The sequence below is a fragment of the Chaetura pelagica genome, unplaced genomic scaffold (genome assembly GCF_000747805.2).
Source record: "Chaetura pelagica isolate M959 unplaced genomic scaffold, ChaPel_1.0 scaffold341, whole genome shotgun sequence".
NCBI lineage: Eukaryota > Metazoa > Chordata > Aves > Apodiformes > Apodidae > Chaetura > Chaetura pelagica.
In genome coordinates this window covers 735,034-753,412 of record NW_009952151.1, presented here as the reverse complement: position 1 = coordinate 753,412, position 18,379 = coordinate 735,034, and the positions used below count along the sequence as shown (strand labels likewise).

The 18,379-nt window shown below is 40.7% G+C and overlaps 1 protein-coding gene across 1 annotated transcript; it reads left to right on the top strand.

Moving 5' to 3' along the window:
* Positions 1-561: 561 nt before the first annotated feature.
* Positions 562-10,913, top strand: SEC62 (SEC62 homolog (S. cerevisiae)). The gene is made up of 7 exons (XM_010006696.1): positions 562-666; positions 1,042-1,147; positions 3,646-3,856; positions 5,414-5,506; positions 8,013-8,070; positions 8,582-8,704; positions 9,308-10,913. The coding sequence occupies exons 1-7, from the start codon at positions 636-638 to the stop codon at positions 9,769-9,771; spliced, it is 1,086 nt and encodes a 361-aa protein (XP_010004998.1). The 5' UTR covers positions 562-635; the 3' UTR covers positions 9,772-10,913.
* Positions 10,914-18,379: the final 7,466 nt, after the last annotated feature.

The following is an 18,379-nucleotide window of genomic DNA, read 5'->3' as shown; positions in this document are numbered from 1 at the left end:
TTGCTAGTCTCTAGATTCAAGAATCTCCTCAATGGTACTCCACGTTTAAGACATTTTGTGGTCATGCAGTGGTACTGAAGTTTTCTAGCCAAATCTTTCAGCTTCTTTTCAACATGGTTTTCTCCTCTTTCACAGGAAATCCAAGCTGCTTTGTATTCTGTCAGTATGTCTGCATTGCTCTCATGTTCATACCTACTCAATCCTCACTGTTGTTTTCCTTTGCTTTCAGCTTCACAACTGTTTTCATCCGAGCTTATGTGCCTCAGGCAGCTTTCCATCTACCCAGTGCTTTCCTCTTAGTTCCTCCTTTAGTTTGCTCTTCCTACAGAGCTGTTACAGGAGTTTGTAGTCCTTCCCTTCAGATCCTACTTTTTTGCTTTATGTAGACAGAAAGTTCTCAGGAAAATTGAAGTATTTTCACAACATTTGCATTTTATTTGTTGTTTATATATTGCTATAAAATAATGAGGATTTAAGAATATCTAATTTTTGAGCCCGAGTGAGTTATTTTCCCATGTGTTTCAAACTGTACTAATGTTGGACTTTTACTATTGTAGGAGGTTGGTGAGCCATTCAAAGAGGAGAAGGCTGTTGCTAAATACTTACGTTTCAACTGTCCAACAAAATCCACCAACATGATGGGCCACCGAGTTGATTATTTTATTGGTAGGGTTACTTTTAACCAGAGAATGATACTTTCTTCTAAAATGGTACTGGGGGGTGGGGGAGCTGTTTTTATTATTAATGCTTTATCTAATAAGTACTGATCTTGCCATTTGGCTTTGAAAACTTATCTAGGCATTAGACAGCCATAAAATTAATCTTATCAGCCTGAAGTAAATACAATAAACCTTTTGCTCTGTGATTTAAAGATGGATAGTTGTCAAGAGTGATGTATTTCAGAAGTGGCTAGTTTTACTTTAGAGACTGAGAGGATGTGAAACAACATCAGAACTCACTGACAGGTTCAAGGAGTGTAGACTAAATGTTTAAATAAATACCATTAATTTTAATGCACTTTTAATTCAATTTTCCCTCTAGCCTCAAAAGCAGTGGATTGCCTCCTGGATTCTAAATGGGCAAAGGCAAAGAAAGGAGAAGAGGCTTTATTTACAACCCGAGAGTCTGTAGTTGATTACTGCAACAGGTATGACCTAGCTTAATTCATCAGCTTTATTAATGAGTATAGTTGTCAAGATGTCTTAGTGATTTAGGCACCAATTTCATTTGGGCTTCATGCATTCTAAAACATTGGGCAAAGGCAAAGAAAGGAGAAGAGGCTTTATTTACAACCCGAGAGTCTGTAGTTGATTACTGCAACAGGTATGACCTAGCTTAATTCATCAGCTTTATTAATGAGTATAGTTGTCAAGATGTCTTAGTGATTTAGGCACCAATTTCATTTGGGCTTCATGCATTCTAAAACATTTGTGGCTGTATGTAAAAATTTTTTATTACTGCCTTTGTGGGTGTCACACCAGAAATGAAAGCATCTCTATTTTCAAAACTCTGTCATGCTTTCTCTCATTACACTGCTTGGGGCAGCAAGATGAACAAAATTATTTTCCTAAATTTTAGAGTCACTTTCAGTTTGTAGGATCAGAGCTCTGAAATATCTCCTTCCCATTGCCACAGTCTGCTGCTGTGGCAGAGGCTGGACTTGGAGGTTCAATCTCTGCCTCTTAAATGGTGTCTCTGCTGCTTAGTCTGCATCTTTGTTTAAAGGTGAATGGCATATTCTGAGTACACTTCATTTGGGACAGACATGTAGGGGACTGCCCACAATTGGAAAGCTCTGCAAGAGCTGCTTAGAAATAAAGAATATGGCTAATATGTAGTCTTTTCTTCTGGCCTCTTTTAGATAGCCATCTACGAAGGTGAGACCCTTTCCCCCATTCCCAGGCTGAGGCAGGGTTGATTCTGTGTTTTAACTTTAATACTTATGCTGATTCTTAAAGAAATTTTGGAAAAAAGCATTATTTTAATGCAAGCAGAAAAACAAGTCTTTCCTTCCAGAGTCTTTGGTCTGAGCTGGGAGCTTGTGTGTTTGTTCTTCAGTTACTAAAGCATCAGATGAGACAACAGTTGCTCAAGTCCTTCATCTCCAGCACTGTGAAGAACGCCTGCGTGGCATGCAGAGAAAAACAGTTGAACCATGTTGACTCGGGCACTGATGTTTATCACCAGTATCATTTTATGCCCTAATGACCCATCTAGCATCACAGCATGGGCTGCAGTTTGGTTTTTCTTGCTTGCTTCTATATTGCTAATATCGTTAAGGCCACCTTTGGTCACTGAAGCTGTTTTAACCATTAGTACTGTCTACTTTCTTTGCCTTTTGGAAGGGATTATTTAAGTTCAGTAAGTTTTTGTTAGAGGGGTTTTCTTCACAAATAAGATGCATCAATAATGCTTTGTTCAGCAGACCTGTAGAGGGTTAATCAGTCAGGAATCAGCAAGCAGGCTGGACTTCTCAGTTAAGTGAAGGTCTGTCCTGCTTCAGGCCCTGGCTGTTGGCTGCACTGATACCTGGCTGCATGCTCTGAGCATTATGTCTTGCAGAGTCCCATCTTTTTATATTCCACCAGAGGCAGAGGTCGTTCCTGCAAGTCAAAGAACTGTCCTGCAGGCCAGGCCTGTCCTGTGGGCTGCTCAGTACCTAAGCACCCTAAATTTTAAACTGTTAAGAAAAGTAGTTTACTGCAAACAAAGTCATTTCCTGTTGCTAGAAAGAGAATCCATGTCAACAGCTCTCTGAAGGAAGCTTCTTAAATACCCAAAATGATTCTGCCTTATAGTCAGCATGCACGTAAGTGTAACTGCTAGAATGACTTCTCTTGGTCTCTCCAGCAAGATTCCTAGCTGAGCAATTAGTCCAGCATAAGGATTCGGTCTGCAGCAGATGAAAGAAATCAAGGACAAATCAAATCGATTTGATGCATGGGGTCAGGATTTTTGGTGTGAATGTGTGCTTGGATTTCACACCCTGCTGCTTCCTCTCTGTCTAAAGAGCAGTGTTCTGTACTGCTCTCCCTGTTGAGTTCGGCTGTGATCCTTATAAGGACATTACTCGTTGGTGACAGCCTTAAGACTCCCAAATACCAGTGCCTGGTGCCCTGCTGGTCCTGCATACACATACTGCAAGGTATGTTTGTAGGTGATGTGAATGGAATGCTTGCCTGTGTACCACAGTGTCAACAGGGTGATTTTATTCATCATGCACCACTTACCAAGGAACTTTATAAACCCTGTGTCCACTTCCTTATTTTTGTTGTGAAATGCATTGACATGAACTTGAAAATAACTATTGGTTGGAGTTGCAATAGTGGGAAGGAAAATTAAATTGACGTGGTGGCTTTCTCCATCTTGCATCTTATGTATTCATTTGTATCTATGCAAAATGGCACAGAAAAATCTTGAGTTTTACACGGTTCTGAACAGATGAACAAAATTTAAAAAGCGAAGCAAGAGGTGAGGCACAGGATAATAGTCTGGTGTATTAAGTTGTAGATAGAGCTGATGATCATGATCTCTGTCTTTTATTCATGCTGTTCATGATTATATTAGATAATCTAGAATGGTATCTAATAACATCATTGAGTGTAAATACACTTAAATGCATCATTAAACTTTTTTAATTTTAAGGCTCCTGAAGAAACAGTTTTTTCATCGAGCATTGAAAGTGATGAAAATGAAGCCTGACAAGGATACAAAGAAAGACAAGGAAAAAGCAAAGGCTGAGAGTGGGAAGGAAGAGGAGAAAAAGAGCAAGAAAGAAAGTGGCAAAGATGAAAAAACTAAGAAGGAGAAAGAAAAAGAAAAGAAAAAGGATGGTGAGAAAGAGGAGTGTAAGAAGGTAGGTGCTATCTATAAGAGACACCTGTAACAATATGTTAAATGATTGTTAAGATTACATTGGCTTAAAATATGGTTGGCTCTTCTGAAGTGCCACATACCTTTTCTTGCCTGTTTTCATCTCTAAAATATGTTGCCTTTTTTTTTTTCTTTTCTTTTTTTAAACTTTGGAATTTTGGTTTTGATTAGATCAAAAATGAGGCTCCAGTTGGGCCTTTGGGTACCTCATCATCTAATGTGGACAGAGTTAATCACAAACTGCTTCTCTTCAGCTGCAACAGCAGGGATGCTTTGTGCAGGTGTACCTTAGCACAGAGTGACACACATGCCTGGGGCCTCACATCTCAAACCACTGCAGCTGCACGCGTGAAACAGAAACAGTTTTGCAATGTTTGGTAATAATGTTTGGAATGTAATATTTGATGCTTGGTGCTTGTGCATAGCTCTGTAACAGTGGGCTGTTTCTGTGTATGACAGCACCATTACTAATCTGCAGGATGCCAGATTTTCACAGACTTCTGATTTACTTTCTTTAAAGATCACACTGTTACCACTCTGCAATTTTTCACGTGTGTTTTTATGTTTTCAGTGGTTTTTATTAGCAAAACAGAATTCCTGAATTAAAATGTTAGGAATTAAAACGTTAGGATGTTTTTTCTTCTCTATACTGTGGTATGAATCCAGTGAGAGTTAGCAGGACAGTGCTCAAATGTTATCCCAGATGCTCCTAAGTGAAATTATGGCACATGTAGTGAGAGGAACAGTCTGTGTGCAAAGGTTGAGAGCTCAGAAGAAAGCTATATGGCTAATAAAAGAATTACAAACAAAACAAAACTGCTGGCAGTCTAAACATAGAAACTAGTGTAAGATTATCTAACTCCTCAGGTACTTTAGAATGCTGATTATGAAGCTTATTAAATGCTACAATTCCCTGTCATCTGAAGGGTTACATTATTAAAAATAATGTTAATTTTTAAACTAATTGTTGTTTATTGAACTGATATTTTAGTGGATTATATAAGCCAGTGTTTAGTAGCTTGAAGAACAACACAGGACAACAAATGGAAAGTTAATTTCAGACAATGAAATAAGCAGAGAGAACAGAAGCAGAAGGAAACAGGGAAGAGAAAACACAAGATCGAAAAAGAGATTGAGGAGGATAGAGGATGAACAGGCAGAAGCTGATTCTGAAAGGATGCCCATGGGAAAATATAGCACCAAGGTACCAAATGATTCTAATAGAGTTAGTGGTTATGAAGTGTTGTACCCCGTTCTTCATCTTTGTGCAAACTTTCTGGTAATACCAGCAGAGCTTTGCCATGCATGTGAAGACAAGGTTATCCTAAAGTCACAGTCTAGTCCTTAGGTTCTAACTAAAAATCTGTTTTTGAGATACTCAGGTGGTAATAAATGAGAACAGAAGCAAATAACACGTTTACTTAAAAAAAAAGTGAACTTGATCTTAAGTTTGTGAAAAGTTATCAGACTCAATATATAATAAAATACTAGAAATTTAAACTCTTCTTTTTTCACATATATAATTTGTGCTTGTCCTCAGGATGAGACCCCAGGAACACCCAAGAAAAAAGAAACTAAGAGGAAATTTAAACTTGAGCCACATGAAGACCAAGTGTTCTTGGATGGAAATGAGGTAGGATTTATGGGTAGTTTTTAACTGTTAGTGTGCTGTTGTCAGATGATAGCTTAATTTACTGGATTTCATCAAACTCTCTGACACGTTGAAAAAAAACTAATGGCAAATGTGGTGCCTGATCTTGAAATTCTAGATTTTTAGACACTTGCAGCAAGGTGAGATGGAGATAAAAGTAGGACAGTAATTTTAAAAAACCTAAGAGAAAACTTAATTCCCACTGGTTTATGTCTTAGCAGCCAGGGGATGATGACCTGTTTGTTCTCAGGGTGTGGCAGGGGTTACAGCAGGCTGCCCACTGTGTCCTGCAGTCTTCCTGCTCAGAGGCTTTCAAGGCCAGGCTGGGTAAAGCCCCCAGTAACCTGGGCTGGCCTCACAGCTGACTCTACTTTGGGGAAGAGGGTGGACTAGAGACCTCCTGGGGTCCCTTCCAGCCCACCCTATCCTGTGGCCATTGTCATGCTGAAATACTTCTGAACAAGACATGTTCAATGGCAGGAGGGGAAATGAAAAATACCTGCCATCCAGAAGCAGCCTGACTTTGTGATCCAAGCAGAGAGGTGACACTCAAGCATTCCTGAGTTCTCATCTTGTCTTCACCACTGAAATTGTGGTCTTAAATACTCCTCTGTGCTCTACTTTCCTGGAAGACAAAAAAATTAATTCTTTAACAGCTCTGTGATGTAGAGAGTCATCATAGTGCTTTTAAGATTTCGGAGAAGTGGTCTTCAGCAAAACAATGCTGTGCTCTGTGTCGATGCTGTGTCACTGTACTGGGATCCCCTTAAGGTTCTTGTAACTTTTGGTTATAAAACACGTGGCAGTGAGCACTGCCAATAGATCACTTGGGTAGAAAATGTACTTCATTTATGTACCATTACTATTCTCAGTCAGTTCTCTTACCACCTTCCTTGCTCTCTTTCATCCCACCTCATATAGAATCTCACCTACCTCTGATCTCCCTGTTGTTTTTCCCACGGAGTAACTTGGATGGCGTGCAGCTGGCAAAACCAGGGTGCAGGACTGTATTTGCAGTACAAAACTACTTACTTTTTGTCTTAATATAGCTTACTTTTTTGTTTTATTAACGAGATGAATTTTTTTAAGAACTGTACTTCCCAAGATCTTTCTTAATTAATAGCTAATTTAGAACCAATCCTTGTGTATTTGCATTAGTGCTAAGTTTTTCCTTTTCTTCATTATTTTACACTAACAAACACTGAATATTACACACTGTTTCATTGCCCAGTCACCAGTCATGATCTTCAGATTGGGCTTACAGAACAGCTGACTGGCAGCAGAGTTACACCTGCATGTGGACAACTTTCACACCTGGGAGAAGTAGAATATTAAATACTTCTTGTTGCATCACACAGAAGAACTATCACTGCCTCTAAGGTGTCCTCCTGGTAGTTGCTATTAACATTCTCTGCTAAGAGGGTTGCTGGTTTCTAGTAACAGCAGTTTTTTTCTCACAGTTAACAATAGTTAAGATTCAAACTGTTTCACTTGGTAAGAAAAAAACCCGCAACTTTTATTTTTCTAGTTCAGAAAGTTCTGCACTTTATTGAGGAGCTTTTTCTTTTTTTTTTTACTAAGGCTGAACAAGTGTGATTCAGGTGGATCCACGGTTCTCACACAAATATTTGGGGGAGTGTTGCAACTGTAAAGGCTCAGATAACAGTGTATTGTGCAACAGAGGGGACAGTTACACTTATCTGGGGCCATCACATGGGACTTGAGCTGGACTGAGCGTTTCAGCTGGTTGCATTGTTCTTTATGTTCAGTCTGTTTCTTTCCCCTAAGGGAATCTCCCCAAAGCTAGAAGTATTTTTTTGGTTCCACTTGGTGGACCTGAAAAATTTTTTCTTTACAGAAGTTTTTTTACTTCATTCTGAACATTAATGAATTGAGAAAGATAAAAACAAACCTTGATTCAGTGATATTTCTGAATTTCTCATTCCCCCATCAGTTTTACCATCTGATTGTTTTCCCCGGGTTTTTATATCACTTCTAAGTTTCTTTGAGTGCAGCTTCTTTCATGAAGTGATTCTTTGAGAGATGCAGCCTGAGGTCTCCACTGTTTTTCTTGCACAGTATGGAGACTCCTTCCCTTCCTCCTCTTCTGCCAGCTGGAAGCCTCCAGCGCTGTGGGCTTTGTGTGGTGTCCTGCCTCAGCAGCACAGGCTGCTGCCACAAGGCTGAGATTACCATCAGCATGTGCCTGAGGTGGTCAGCTGGGCAGGCAGGCCTGTAGCCTCATGGCTGTTCTCTCCTTTTGCACCTCTTTCACTGGCAGAAACCTGTTCCAGGTCCTATGCAAAGTACAGCCCTGCCCGTGGTGCCCTCGCCCTGCTCTTCTGTCCTGATCCAGCACTGACCACAGGGCTGTTTGCTCAGCACTGAGTATGGCAGCATGGCTGTAAGCATTGGGATGAAGGAGTAAATGAAATGGTTAATTGGAGGCCTTGTTTTCCAAGCGTAAACCCTGTTATTTCTGTTGTAGGTGTATGTGTGGATCTATGACCCTGTTCACTTTAAAACTTTTGCCATGGGACTTGTGCTTGGTAAGTAAGTGTAGATACTGGCTAGCACACCATAAATGCAGATGGGCTGTCAACAGGCATACCTGTCCTTGGGGAAGTTCGTCTTTTGCCTGGACATTAACCTAACTCTACCAAGTCTTAATTCTTCAGCCACGTCCCTCAGCACCACAACTATGTGTCTCTGAAACACCTCCAAGAATGGAGATTCAACCACCTCCCTGGGCAGCCTTGTTCCAGTGTTTAATCACACTTTCAGTGAAGAAGTATTTTCTAATATCTAACGTAAACCTCCCCTGGCACAATCTGAGCCCATTTCCTCTTGTCGTATCTCTTGATACTTGGGAGAAAAGACCAATCCCCACCCTGCTACAACCAAAAATGGGAGCAGTGAATCTAGACAAGGTTTCAGTCAAGGCCTAAAATACTATCAGTAACTCATGCTATGCTAAGCCAGTACCTTGGCTAAATGTATACATGTACCAGGAAAAAACAGTCATGCTTCTCATGCTTTTCTGCTTCTCTTTCTCTGTCGTGATTGCTGTTATAGCTGCAACTCTGTTCCCACTCTGGCCACCAGAGATGCGTGTTGGTGTTTATTACCTCAGTGTAGGCGCAGGCTGCTTTGTTGCCAGTATCCTCCTCCTTGCCGTTGGTAAGTGTCGGTCGTTGTCACTTTTATCAGCAGGTGCAGGCAGAGAGAGACACAGCTTATTCGTGAAACGTGGCTTCAAGTGTGTGGGTTGTCTCCCCAGTACGCAACTGTTGGCAGTAGCCAGACTGATCCTGTGTCTGCATTTCCCTCCCGGCCACCGGGTGTCAGAGTTGTGCCGCAGGAAGAAAGCCAGAGCAAGCTTGAGTCAGCTGGGTGTTTCCCGTAGAAGTGGAGATTTGGTTACTGCCTTCTTGAAAAAAAATAAAAAAAGAAGCTAAAACTCACCCAAGAGCTGTACATAAGAACGGATTAAGTAGTGAGATGGCGTAGCCAGGATTTCAAAGCTTTCTTAGGCTTATATTTCTTGCGCAGAGGGGATTAAGAGTGAAATCACAGATCAGATAGAAGGTTAATGGAGAGGGGGAGACGTGGTGAGAACAGACTATTCCACAGTGGTATTGCAGAGCAAGAGATTTTCTCCCAAGATCGCCCTGTCCCTGGCTTTGGGCAGGTGTTAGTAGTGCATATCTCTGACACCATAGTTGTACAGTGTGGATGTTCACAACAAAACCCCAAATTTCCCTTTTCCTTTTTTTTGTACAGCTCGCTGTATCCTCTTCCTTATTATCTGGCTCATCACTGGAGGAAGGCATCACTTCTGGTTCCTGCCAAATCTTACAGCAGACGTGGGGTTCATTGACTCCTTCAGGCCTCTGTACACACACGAATACAAAGGACCAAAAGCAGACTTAAAGAAAGAGGAGAAATCAGAATCCAAAAAGCAGCAAAAATACGACAGTGAGGAGAAATCAGATAGTGAGAAGAAGGAAGAAGATGATGGGAAAACAGAAGCAACAAGGAACTCGGGAACAGACGGCTCAGGAGAGCGACATTCAGACACTGACAGTGACAGGCGCGAAGATGACAGGTCCCAGCACAGTAGTGGAAATGGAAACGACTTTGAAATGATCACAAAAGAGGAACTGGAACAGCAAACAGATGAAGGGGATTGTGAAGAGGAAGAGGAGGAAGACACCGAAAGTAGGCCTTCCCATGAGAAATCATAACTCACTGTGGTTTTGGGACTAAGTATGTGCAAATGGTTGGATTTTCTTTGTTGGCTGATCACCAAAACATAGACCATACAGTAGCATCTTTGTTTGCTGAAACATACGTTACCAAACAGTTTTATATCTAGTTCCTTCATTTTTTTTTTTTTTAACCATTAACTTGATTACTTGGTACTATGTTAATCATTAATATCCACTGACGGAAGTTTTATCAATCTGACAAGTTTTCTATTGATTTGATAGATTGCCCAGATTGTCCTCAAACATACTGAAAAAATATGTAGTTTTCTGGTACTTGCATAACTGGTCAGTTAGTTCAGCTTCTCAAACTTGCTTTTGTAAAACAGGTAAAAGTTGAATGACCAAATCTCAGATTATTCCTAGTTATACTCATTTGATACCTAGTTAGGTAAAGCCCTTCTTAGCCCACAGCTTTCTTGATACTTTTCTTGATTTTAATTCCAAAAGATTATGAAAACTTTCCTAAGAAAACTAGTTTTAGGAGAAGTATTTGCTGAAAATATAAAAAGCTGGTAGAGCTGAATTCGGCTGCAGTGTTCTCTGTGTCTCCAGACTGTGTGCCAGCAACTGAGGAAATCCAAACTGGGTTTGTACATCTGGTTTAGAGAAAGATGTCATCTCCAGCAGGTGAAGGAAGCAGCACCTTTTGGAAATTAATGGCTGTTTTCTTTCCCCTGCTTCATCATAATAAAAGAAATAAATAATGTATTCTGTACATAATTTACAAATAAAGCAAACCATTTACTTTAATTGCTACTTATTATTTAGATATTTGATCCAGCATTCAGTTTGTATTATTAAAGCCATTTTGTGGTGTATCTATCAGAGAAATGCAAGTCAAGAGGACCTCACAGAATCTTTGTGTATGATTGGTAGCTGTTCCACCAGAGCTTCAGTTTTGTGCCAACATTCCATGTATTTGAGTATGAGTAAATTGATCTTTATTAAATGAAAGCAAACAACACAGCTGTATGTATGCCTTAATGTTAAAACTTTCTATACTCTGGAACTGGAATACTTTTTAAACTGAGGAGGCAGGAGAGTACTCATCTGTTCAGAAATATGGGTAACCCAAAGCTACTATGAAGTGACCATTAATAATTTTGTTTATAAACACCTTGGAGTAGTTTGTGCAGTTTCTCTTGCGCATCCTTTTCTGCTGGATGTTTGGAGGATGTACTGTATGTTTTGGTTCACTGAGCACTGGGGAACTTAGGACGTGGTGTCATTCCTCTAGATTACTTTAGTGGTAACTATGGATTTTATAGGCTGCCAAACCCACTGAGAGAAGATAAGGGTGAGCTTGACATCTCAATAACTGACCTAGAGAACTTCTTTACCCTGTCCTAAATTGCTTCCCCTTCCTTCCAGCCTCAGCATTTGGATGAATATACTAATTTTTCAGATTGTGCAAATATATACATCATCATGGCTGTGCTAACAAACAATCCATGAATATGGTGTGTTTGCTTCTGAAATATCTCCTGACTGTTTACTCATGAGGAAACAGATAAATTGAATCACTTTTTATTAATGTAGCAAAATACTAAAGGACCCATTACCTACATGGACTGACTCCTGGACGTTTGTGTGTTGTCACTGATTAAGATAGCTAACAAAGTCCTGTCATGGTACGTGGCAGGGAAGCATCCTGACCAGCAGCTGCTGTTTTCACTCATTCAGCAGCTGGTTTCAGACACACTCTGCTCACACAGAGACATTTCCTTTGTGCTTGCACTGCACATCGTTGTGTCTAGTGCTGAGAACAGAGCTGTCTTTCTGTGCAAGGATCTTCAGCTCGTTGGCTCTGTCATTCATGGTACGTCTGACCTGAAGAGCTACTGCTACAGCTTGCGTGGTAACTTCCATTGTACCACCCCCCAAAAAAGTTACAAAGATCTTTTCTGTACTGAAGACGCAGTTCACGAGGTTTGATTCTCACTCATTCCAGTGGCAGGTAGAACAAGGGCAGCTGACCTGCCTGCATGTCTTCCCCAGCCATTTACAGATCAACACTTGGGAGAGCCACTACTACTGCAGAAATTAATCCCATCGATCTCAATTATGTTTCGAGTATGTTTCCTCCTAAAAGTGAAATAACATTTTAAGGGCCTTGCTGAGAAAATACAGTGGAAACAGCAATGTTGCCATTTGCTTCCTGTTCAGTGCTGTGTGTGACAGGACAGTGCTGCCCACCCGTGGCCTGGGGACCAGTGTCTGGATCTCAGAATTAACTACCAAAATTGGTACTGTCCCCTTAGTAGAGCTCCAGGCTCACACAGCTGTAAAAAATTGAATTAGCCTTAAACTCTTTCACTTGATCTGCAGTGAAAACTGCTGAAGAAGCAGTGTGGAGAAAGGGATCTTGTTGGAGCTGTTCAGTGGTTAAAGAAAGAGCTTTGTGACCCATTCCTGTAATCTGGCATTTCCTACAAATATTCCCCAAACACCTCAGAATTAGTTTGGAATGAGAGAAGTGATTACAATATGGCAGTAATGGTAAAACTGTGAATTGTATCCTGACAAACACTTGCAGTCCAAAGACAGAAAATCACAAAGGTACTTGGCCACACTGAGTTATTTATCAGGACACTTTTATATTGAGTATCTCAAGGTTCTTCTTACTGATTTTGACTTAACTTCCAGAGTCTAGGGTGACCCTATGGGAACAAGTATATACAGAGAGGAAAGGTATTTAAATAACTAGACTATTAAAATATCCTTCCTGCAATAAAATTTTACAGTGTTCTCAGCTTTTTTTTTTTTTTTTTTAAATTAAAGCACAAATGAGAACTTAATGTGTATCAGGACTTGGCAGAGATGTTACATCCAAATCACCCCCCTGCTCTGGTACAGATACAACCTCAGCTCACTTGGGGTGCTCCTGTGTTCTTAAAGAAAGATCTTTCTCTAGCAATCAAGAGGTAATTAAAAATTATTATTTTACAACCGTGTATATTGCTTTATCTGTAGAAATGTTACAGCACTGGTGCATATATAGAGAGCTGATTTTTTTCTGATTTTAAATACACATTTTGTAGGATTTATAGATACATATCTATTGCTCATTTAGGCCTCTTAATACTGGAAGGAGTTCAGAGCATCACATAGCGTGAATGGCTGATGGAGACTATCTCGGTTCTTCAGTTAACTTAAATTACACTTGAACCAGGACGTGCCTTCCTTGTAGATCAGGAGACAGGCTGACAGAAGCATCTGCCTTATGTAAACTTTAAACGTAGAAGTGTGGAGAATACACCTGCCTGGCTTAGCCCTTTGTTTTCCTTCCTGCAACCACCTGCACTGCCCTCTGTGGCACGAAGCTGTAAGAGCCTTGCAGAGTTGCCCTCCAAGCTCCTCTGAGAACATCACTTTTCTAACAGGGTCACAGTGACAGCGAAGTAATGCTCAAACCTCACAGTCGAAATCAAAATCAACAGAGAAACATCCTCTTCCCACTGCAGTTGTTTTACTGGAAGTTTGAGCAAGATTCTTTATTATGCTATTTTAACCAGAAAGACTTTATTAACCACTTTCCAGTACCCAAAGCAGCTATGGTTATTATGCAACTCCTCAGTGGTTTTAATGCAAGATCCACTGTTTGATATTTAGCATTGAGATTATTGGTAAGATTACCTTTTAAATTAGGTGACTCGTTAGAAAAGGAACTAGTCTATTCTGTGAAAGAGTCTCCACCCACTTGCCAGCACAGCTGTGTGACAGATGTATTGCCTTTTAAATACAGAAGAGATCAATACTGTCATGGACCTTTAGAGAGGGAGTGGTGATATATAACTACCCTGAACAAGGCTGATCCCCAGCTCACTCCTGAGGATTCCTCAGGCTACCTCAGTATCTTGTCTCACAAGAAAGGCTGAGTGATTTGACTCAACCTCTCTGATCAATCCCCTTCTAGAAAATCAGAATAATACAGCAGATTTTTATCACTGTGCTGAAAGGGGATATAAGCTGCTGTTTGCAAAACACTTGGCTGCAAGACCAGGACACTAACTTCTAATAAACTTTTACAAGTCTTAGGTACTTAACTACTGAGCATCATTTGTAACTGATCCTGATCAAATACTTTTAAGGGAGCAAAAGGGAAGGGGTATGAAATGGTCCAAGGCTCTGCTGTACACCAGCAGGGCACTAAAGCTTTCTCACTTGCAGTCCAAAGAGAAGGACAAAACAATCCCATCAGTGTAAATGAACTGAGACTGAGCAGCTGCTGACTGTTTTCAATAGACTTCCTGGTAATGGCTGGTACAATTTCATTAGGGCTTCTCATTTTATTTAATAAAACATTGGATTATTTTATTTGTAATACAGCAACAGGTGCAGGAAAACAAAAGGCACATTTCCTGATTGTGTCCACAAAGAGTCTATTATTACTCCCTGACACAGCAGGCATTCCTTTTGCCATGTGTATTTTTTTAATGTGAAAATAATGATCACTCAGAAAGATAATTGTTCTATGATAAAAGGCTTTTGAGAGAGGAGTTAGTTTAGAGTTAGTAATAGCACTGTGTAAACAGTTTCAGTGCAAGTTAAAGTAAAGAGAGAGCTAACAGTACTCGGTAAACACTGATCAGGCTTTAGATACACATCAAAGTACTTGCTACAGGTGGTAACCTCCATTAATCCTCATCACCTAAAACAGAAACCAAACACAAAATGGCTGCACTTGTGATCCCTGAAAGCACTCTGCTGTCTGGATCCAGTAAAGGGTATAGGTGCTCATGAGACACTCTTCCAGTTTACCTTTACTAGTCCATAAATGAAACACAAAGAACAGTCCTGAGGGACTCTCACTACTCTTAACAGTGAATTCTTCTTTTCTCTTTCTGGAATATGACTCTTCAACTCAGTAATGACTCAGTAATTAAGAAAGGATGTTTGCTGGGAATCAGAAGGTGTAGTTTTGAATTGTTCAGACTGAAGGCGGGATTGAAATTACATTTCCCCTCTTTTTAGCATCCTTTTAACTTAAAGTGCCACCAGAGAATTTGTTTAAAACTTAAGGCAACCAGGAGGTAGTAACATACTAAAAGGTTATAGAAGATGACTAGCTCTGCTTTGTTTTTTTGTGAGCAGCTTAATGACAGCAGAATCATATCGTGCACTCCATGCTGGCTTCAATCGTAACAGTTTCAGTTTCTTCTCACAGTGACCAGCAAACCATCAACTGGGTTTTATACATTACTGGTTCATGTAATATAGTTTTCAAAGCCTAGCACTTCCCATCCTTCTTCCAGTTCCCTGAAAAATTCCTTGTGTAAAAAACAAGCAAAGAAAAACAAAGAAACAAACAAAATAGACTGCAGTGTCCTCATGGATAGAGTTAGAATTCTACAACAAGATGCCTTCAAACGAAAATTACATATTTGCAGTTTCTATTCAACAAGAACTTCCCAAGAACGAATCTGTTACTTCTAAGATGAGCACCTTAAATGAGTCAAATTAAGATCAAGATGCACGTTGTCTAAATGAAAATGTCTTGTAAATGGGACACTGGTCAAGTACTTTCTTCTTTAAAAAATAAAGTTAGTTAAATATGTTATTAATGGAATATCTTATTAGTTAAATATTTGGTTAAAAACCCAAAATCTTCATAAACACCAAACTGCCCTTCTCAGACATGTAGCCTTTCAGGAACAGCAACTCCACACCTGTGTGATCATCAGCCATCGCAAAACTCCATTTGCTAATCCTGTGCTGACAAGGCATAAAATCAAACAGGGCATTAAACATGCTCAGCCAGGCAACACCCAGTTAAAGGCACATCCAGGAAAAAGAAAAGGACACAGGAAAGGCTGTATCAGATTGGCAATTGTCCCACCTACAAATGCATTCCAGAGACGCCATTCTGCTCTCGGCACAGTCTACAGCCAGCTTTACTCATGGCTGTTATCTCTGTTCCACTCCAAACTGAGCCACAGCCCAGCTCCTTGCTGCTCAGGATACTGTATTTTGTAACAGGTTTTTGAGGAGTTCATGTTGCAGTGCACAGCCTTCCCCACACCACACCAAGATGACAAAATACGCATTCAATCTCACTGTTTCACTCCCACGTGGCTGGAGGTGACCAAGCTGTCAACGTAAGGTTTCTTGAAATACACAAATGTGAAGTTTAAATTCACTCTTTCTGCTCAACTGAATAAAGGGGCAGATGGCAACCAGCTTCAGAAGCACAGCACGTCCCTAACAGTAAGAACTGGGGAAAAATAAAGATGCAGTGCTAACTCCCTAGGAAGCACAGCCTACCACCTTTATGTCATGGTACACAAGACAAGCTTGGTCACTCTGTCTCTTTAAGAAACTGATCAAGTTAGATTTAAAATTAGAAGGGGTTTTTGTTGTTGTTCCTTTCCCCTTTCCCCTAAAACCCTACACTTACAGTTAACAACAGAACCCAAAATATGAGCAACCAGCAACAGGAAACAGTCTTGAAGGAGGAAGGAAGCATCTATGCAAAGTATCTTGAGAGTTCAGGGGACACAGAACCACAACACAACCATCTGAAGAATACAAGCAGCTGCTGCAAGACATGTGCTGCACCATTTCCAGTACTCTCCTCCCGGAGGAGGCAGCCTCCTGTCTTACCTTCTCACACAGCTGCCTGCATGCAAATATAAATTAATTTATCAAAACTTTCTGTACCTGCACATGAATATATATACAGTCTCTGTTTCTGCAGTCATAAAGAAAGCCATGATCTGAAACAAAGAAAAACATCAGGAAAAAAACACCCAAACAATCATTAGGAAAACCACTTTAGCTGCTTTGAATTAGAACTAAGAAGAAGAGAACCATAGAATCATAGGGGTTGGAAGGGACCTTTGAAGATCATCCAGTCCAACCCCACTGCTGCAGCAGGAACACCACGAGCTGCTGTTGAGGGCATCACCATTCAGATCCTCGGTGGGACCACACTCTGGGCTGGGTGCTCAGAATGGAAAAATACCCATCTCAGGTGTCCACATCTCCTTATTATATGGCACTTTGGGCAACAGTCCTAGCAAGTACTGTTTGGATAAGTAAATATTACTAGCTCTCCCATTTTTTTTAGACTGTTATACCAACCATCTTGTTTTTCCACAAAAAAACCCCACAGAACTCTTTTTTCTTTTTTTTCCTGAAGCTATTTAATCTTTGAGATGAACCAGGGAAGGAGGAGGAGAAGAAGAAAAGAAGAAAAAGCTTACCTTACATCAGAATTTCATTCCAGAGCTAGTCGCCTTCAGAAGAGGTCCCAGCAGCCAGCTGATACTTTTGTACACACAGATCACGCACAGATCAAACTTGGGTTTGCACTCTACCCTGCAAGAAAGACAATTAAAAGTGTTTCCTCCCAGTGGACACTAGACACACTGAAAATAAAGCTGCTTTATGATCAAAGATAGAAGTCCAGACCCAAAAAAACACAGGTAAAATTGAGTAACATACAACAAATCCAAAAAGCTCCCAAAGGTTTAGCTGTCCTTATTATCAGGCCTCAGAAAAAAAGGTGTTCTGCCTAAATTCCCAGGCAGCCCAATCTGAAGGAAGCATCTAAAAGATGTCATTTATTCCCACCTAATTTTTGAGAGAGGCAGGATGTTAGACACAACCTTTCCCCAGGAATTCACCTTTACTGTGAATTTTAAAATAGATTGCTACAGGATGGCCAAGCTAAAAAACCAACCCATTTAAGTTTTACATTTACTTTCAGGATTATCTACTTTAATTCATTGTTATCTTAAAACAAATAATGGATATTCCCTAACCTCTCTCTTATACATTTCTTGATCTCTGAAGAAGACAGAATTGAGACATTTGCAAAAATTATTTTTGCCAAGAAATCATTCACAGTAGAATATTCCTTAATATTTCCTGTAACTACATAATTGCCAGAATGTAGTTGCCAGCTAAATATGAAGGTCCCCTGTGGAAGAGAATAAATACACAGCACTGAGGGGCTGTGCAATCTCGTGTTGTACTTCAGAACTGAAGTGTTCTATAAAAACATTACACGATGTTAAAAACTTGCAGTGTGTTGCAACTACACTACTAGCTGAATTCTGCAGTATTCACGTGTGTTTGATGGCTTAATCAGTGAGAAATGCAGTGTTATGCTGCAGAAAGGATTTTGTCACCTATGTAGAAGCTCCCTGTGTTCAGCGCGGGGTGGGTAATGCCTGTGGAAGCCCACAAATCCATGGGATTCCACGTGTGATCCTTCCCCAGGGTATAAGCCACACGCTGCCCCACTGACGGCTCCGTGGAGCAGCACAAGGAGACCCACACCAATTTCAGCTGTGAGACCAGAAATGAACCAGAAATGATCTTTTCTGAAGGCCGCGGGGTCCTCCTGGAGACACCTCTGAGCAGGGACCTGCATCCTTGCCCCTGGGGACCAGCATCCCTGCCCCTGGGGAGCAGCATCCCTGCCCCTGGGGACCAGCATCCCTGCCCCTGGGGACCTGCATCCCTGCCCTTGGGGACCAGCATCCCTGCTCCTGGGGACCAGCATCCCTGCCCCTGGGGACCTGCATCCCTGCCCCTGCGGACCAGCATCACTGCCCCTGGGGACCAGCAGCACTGC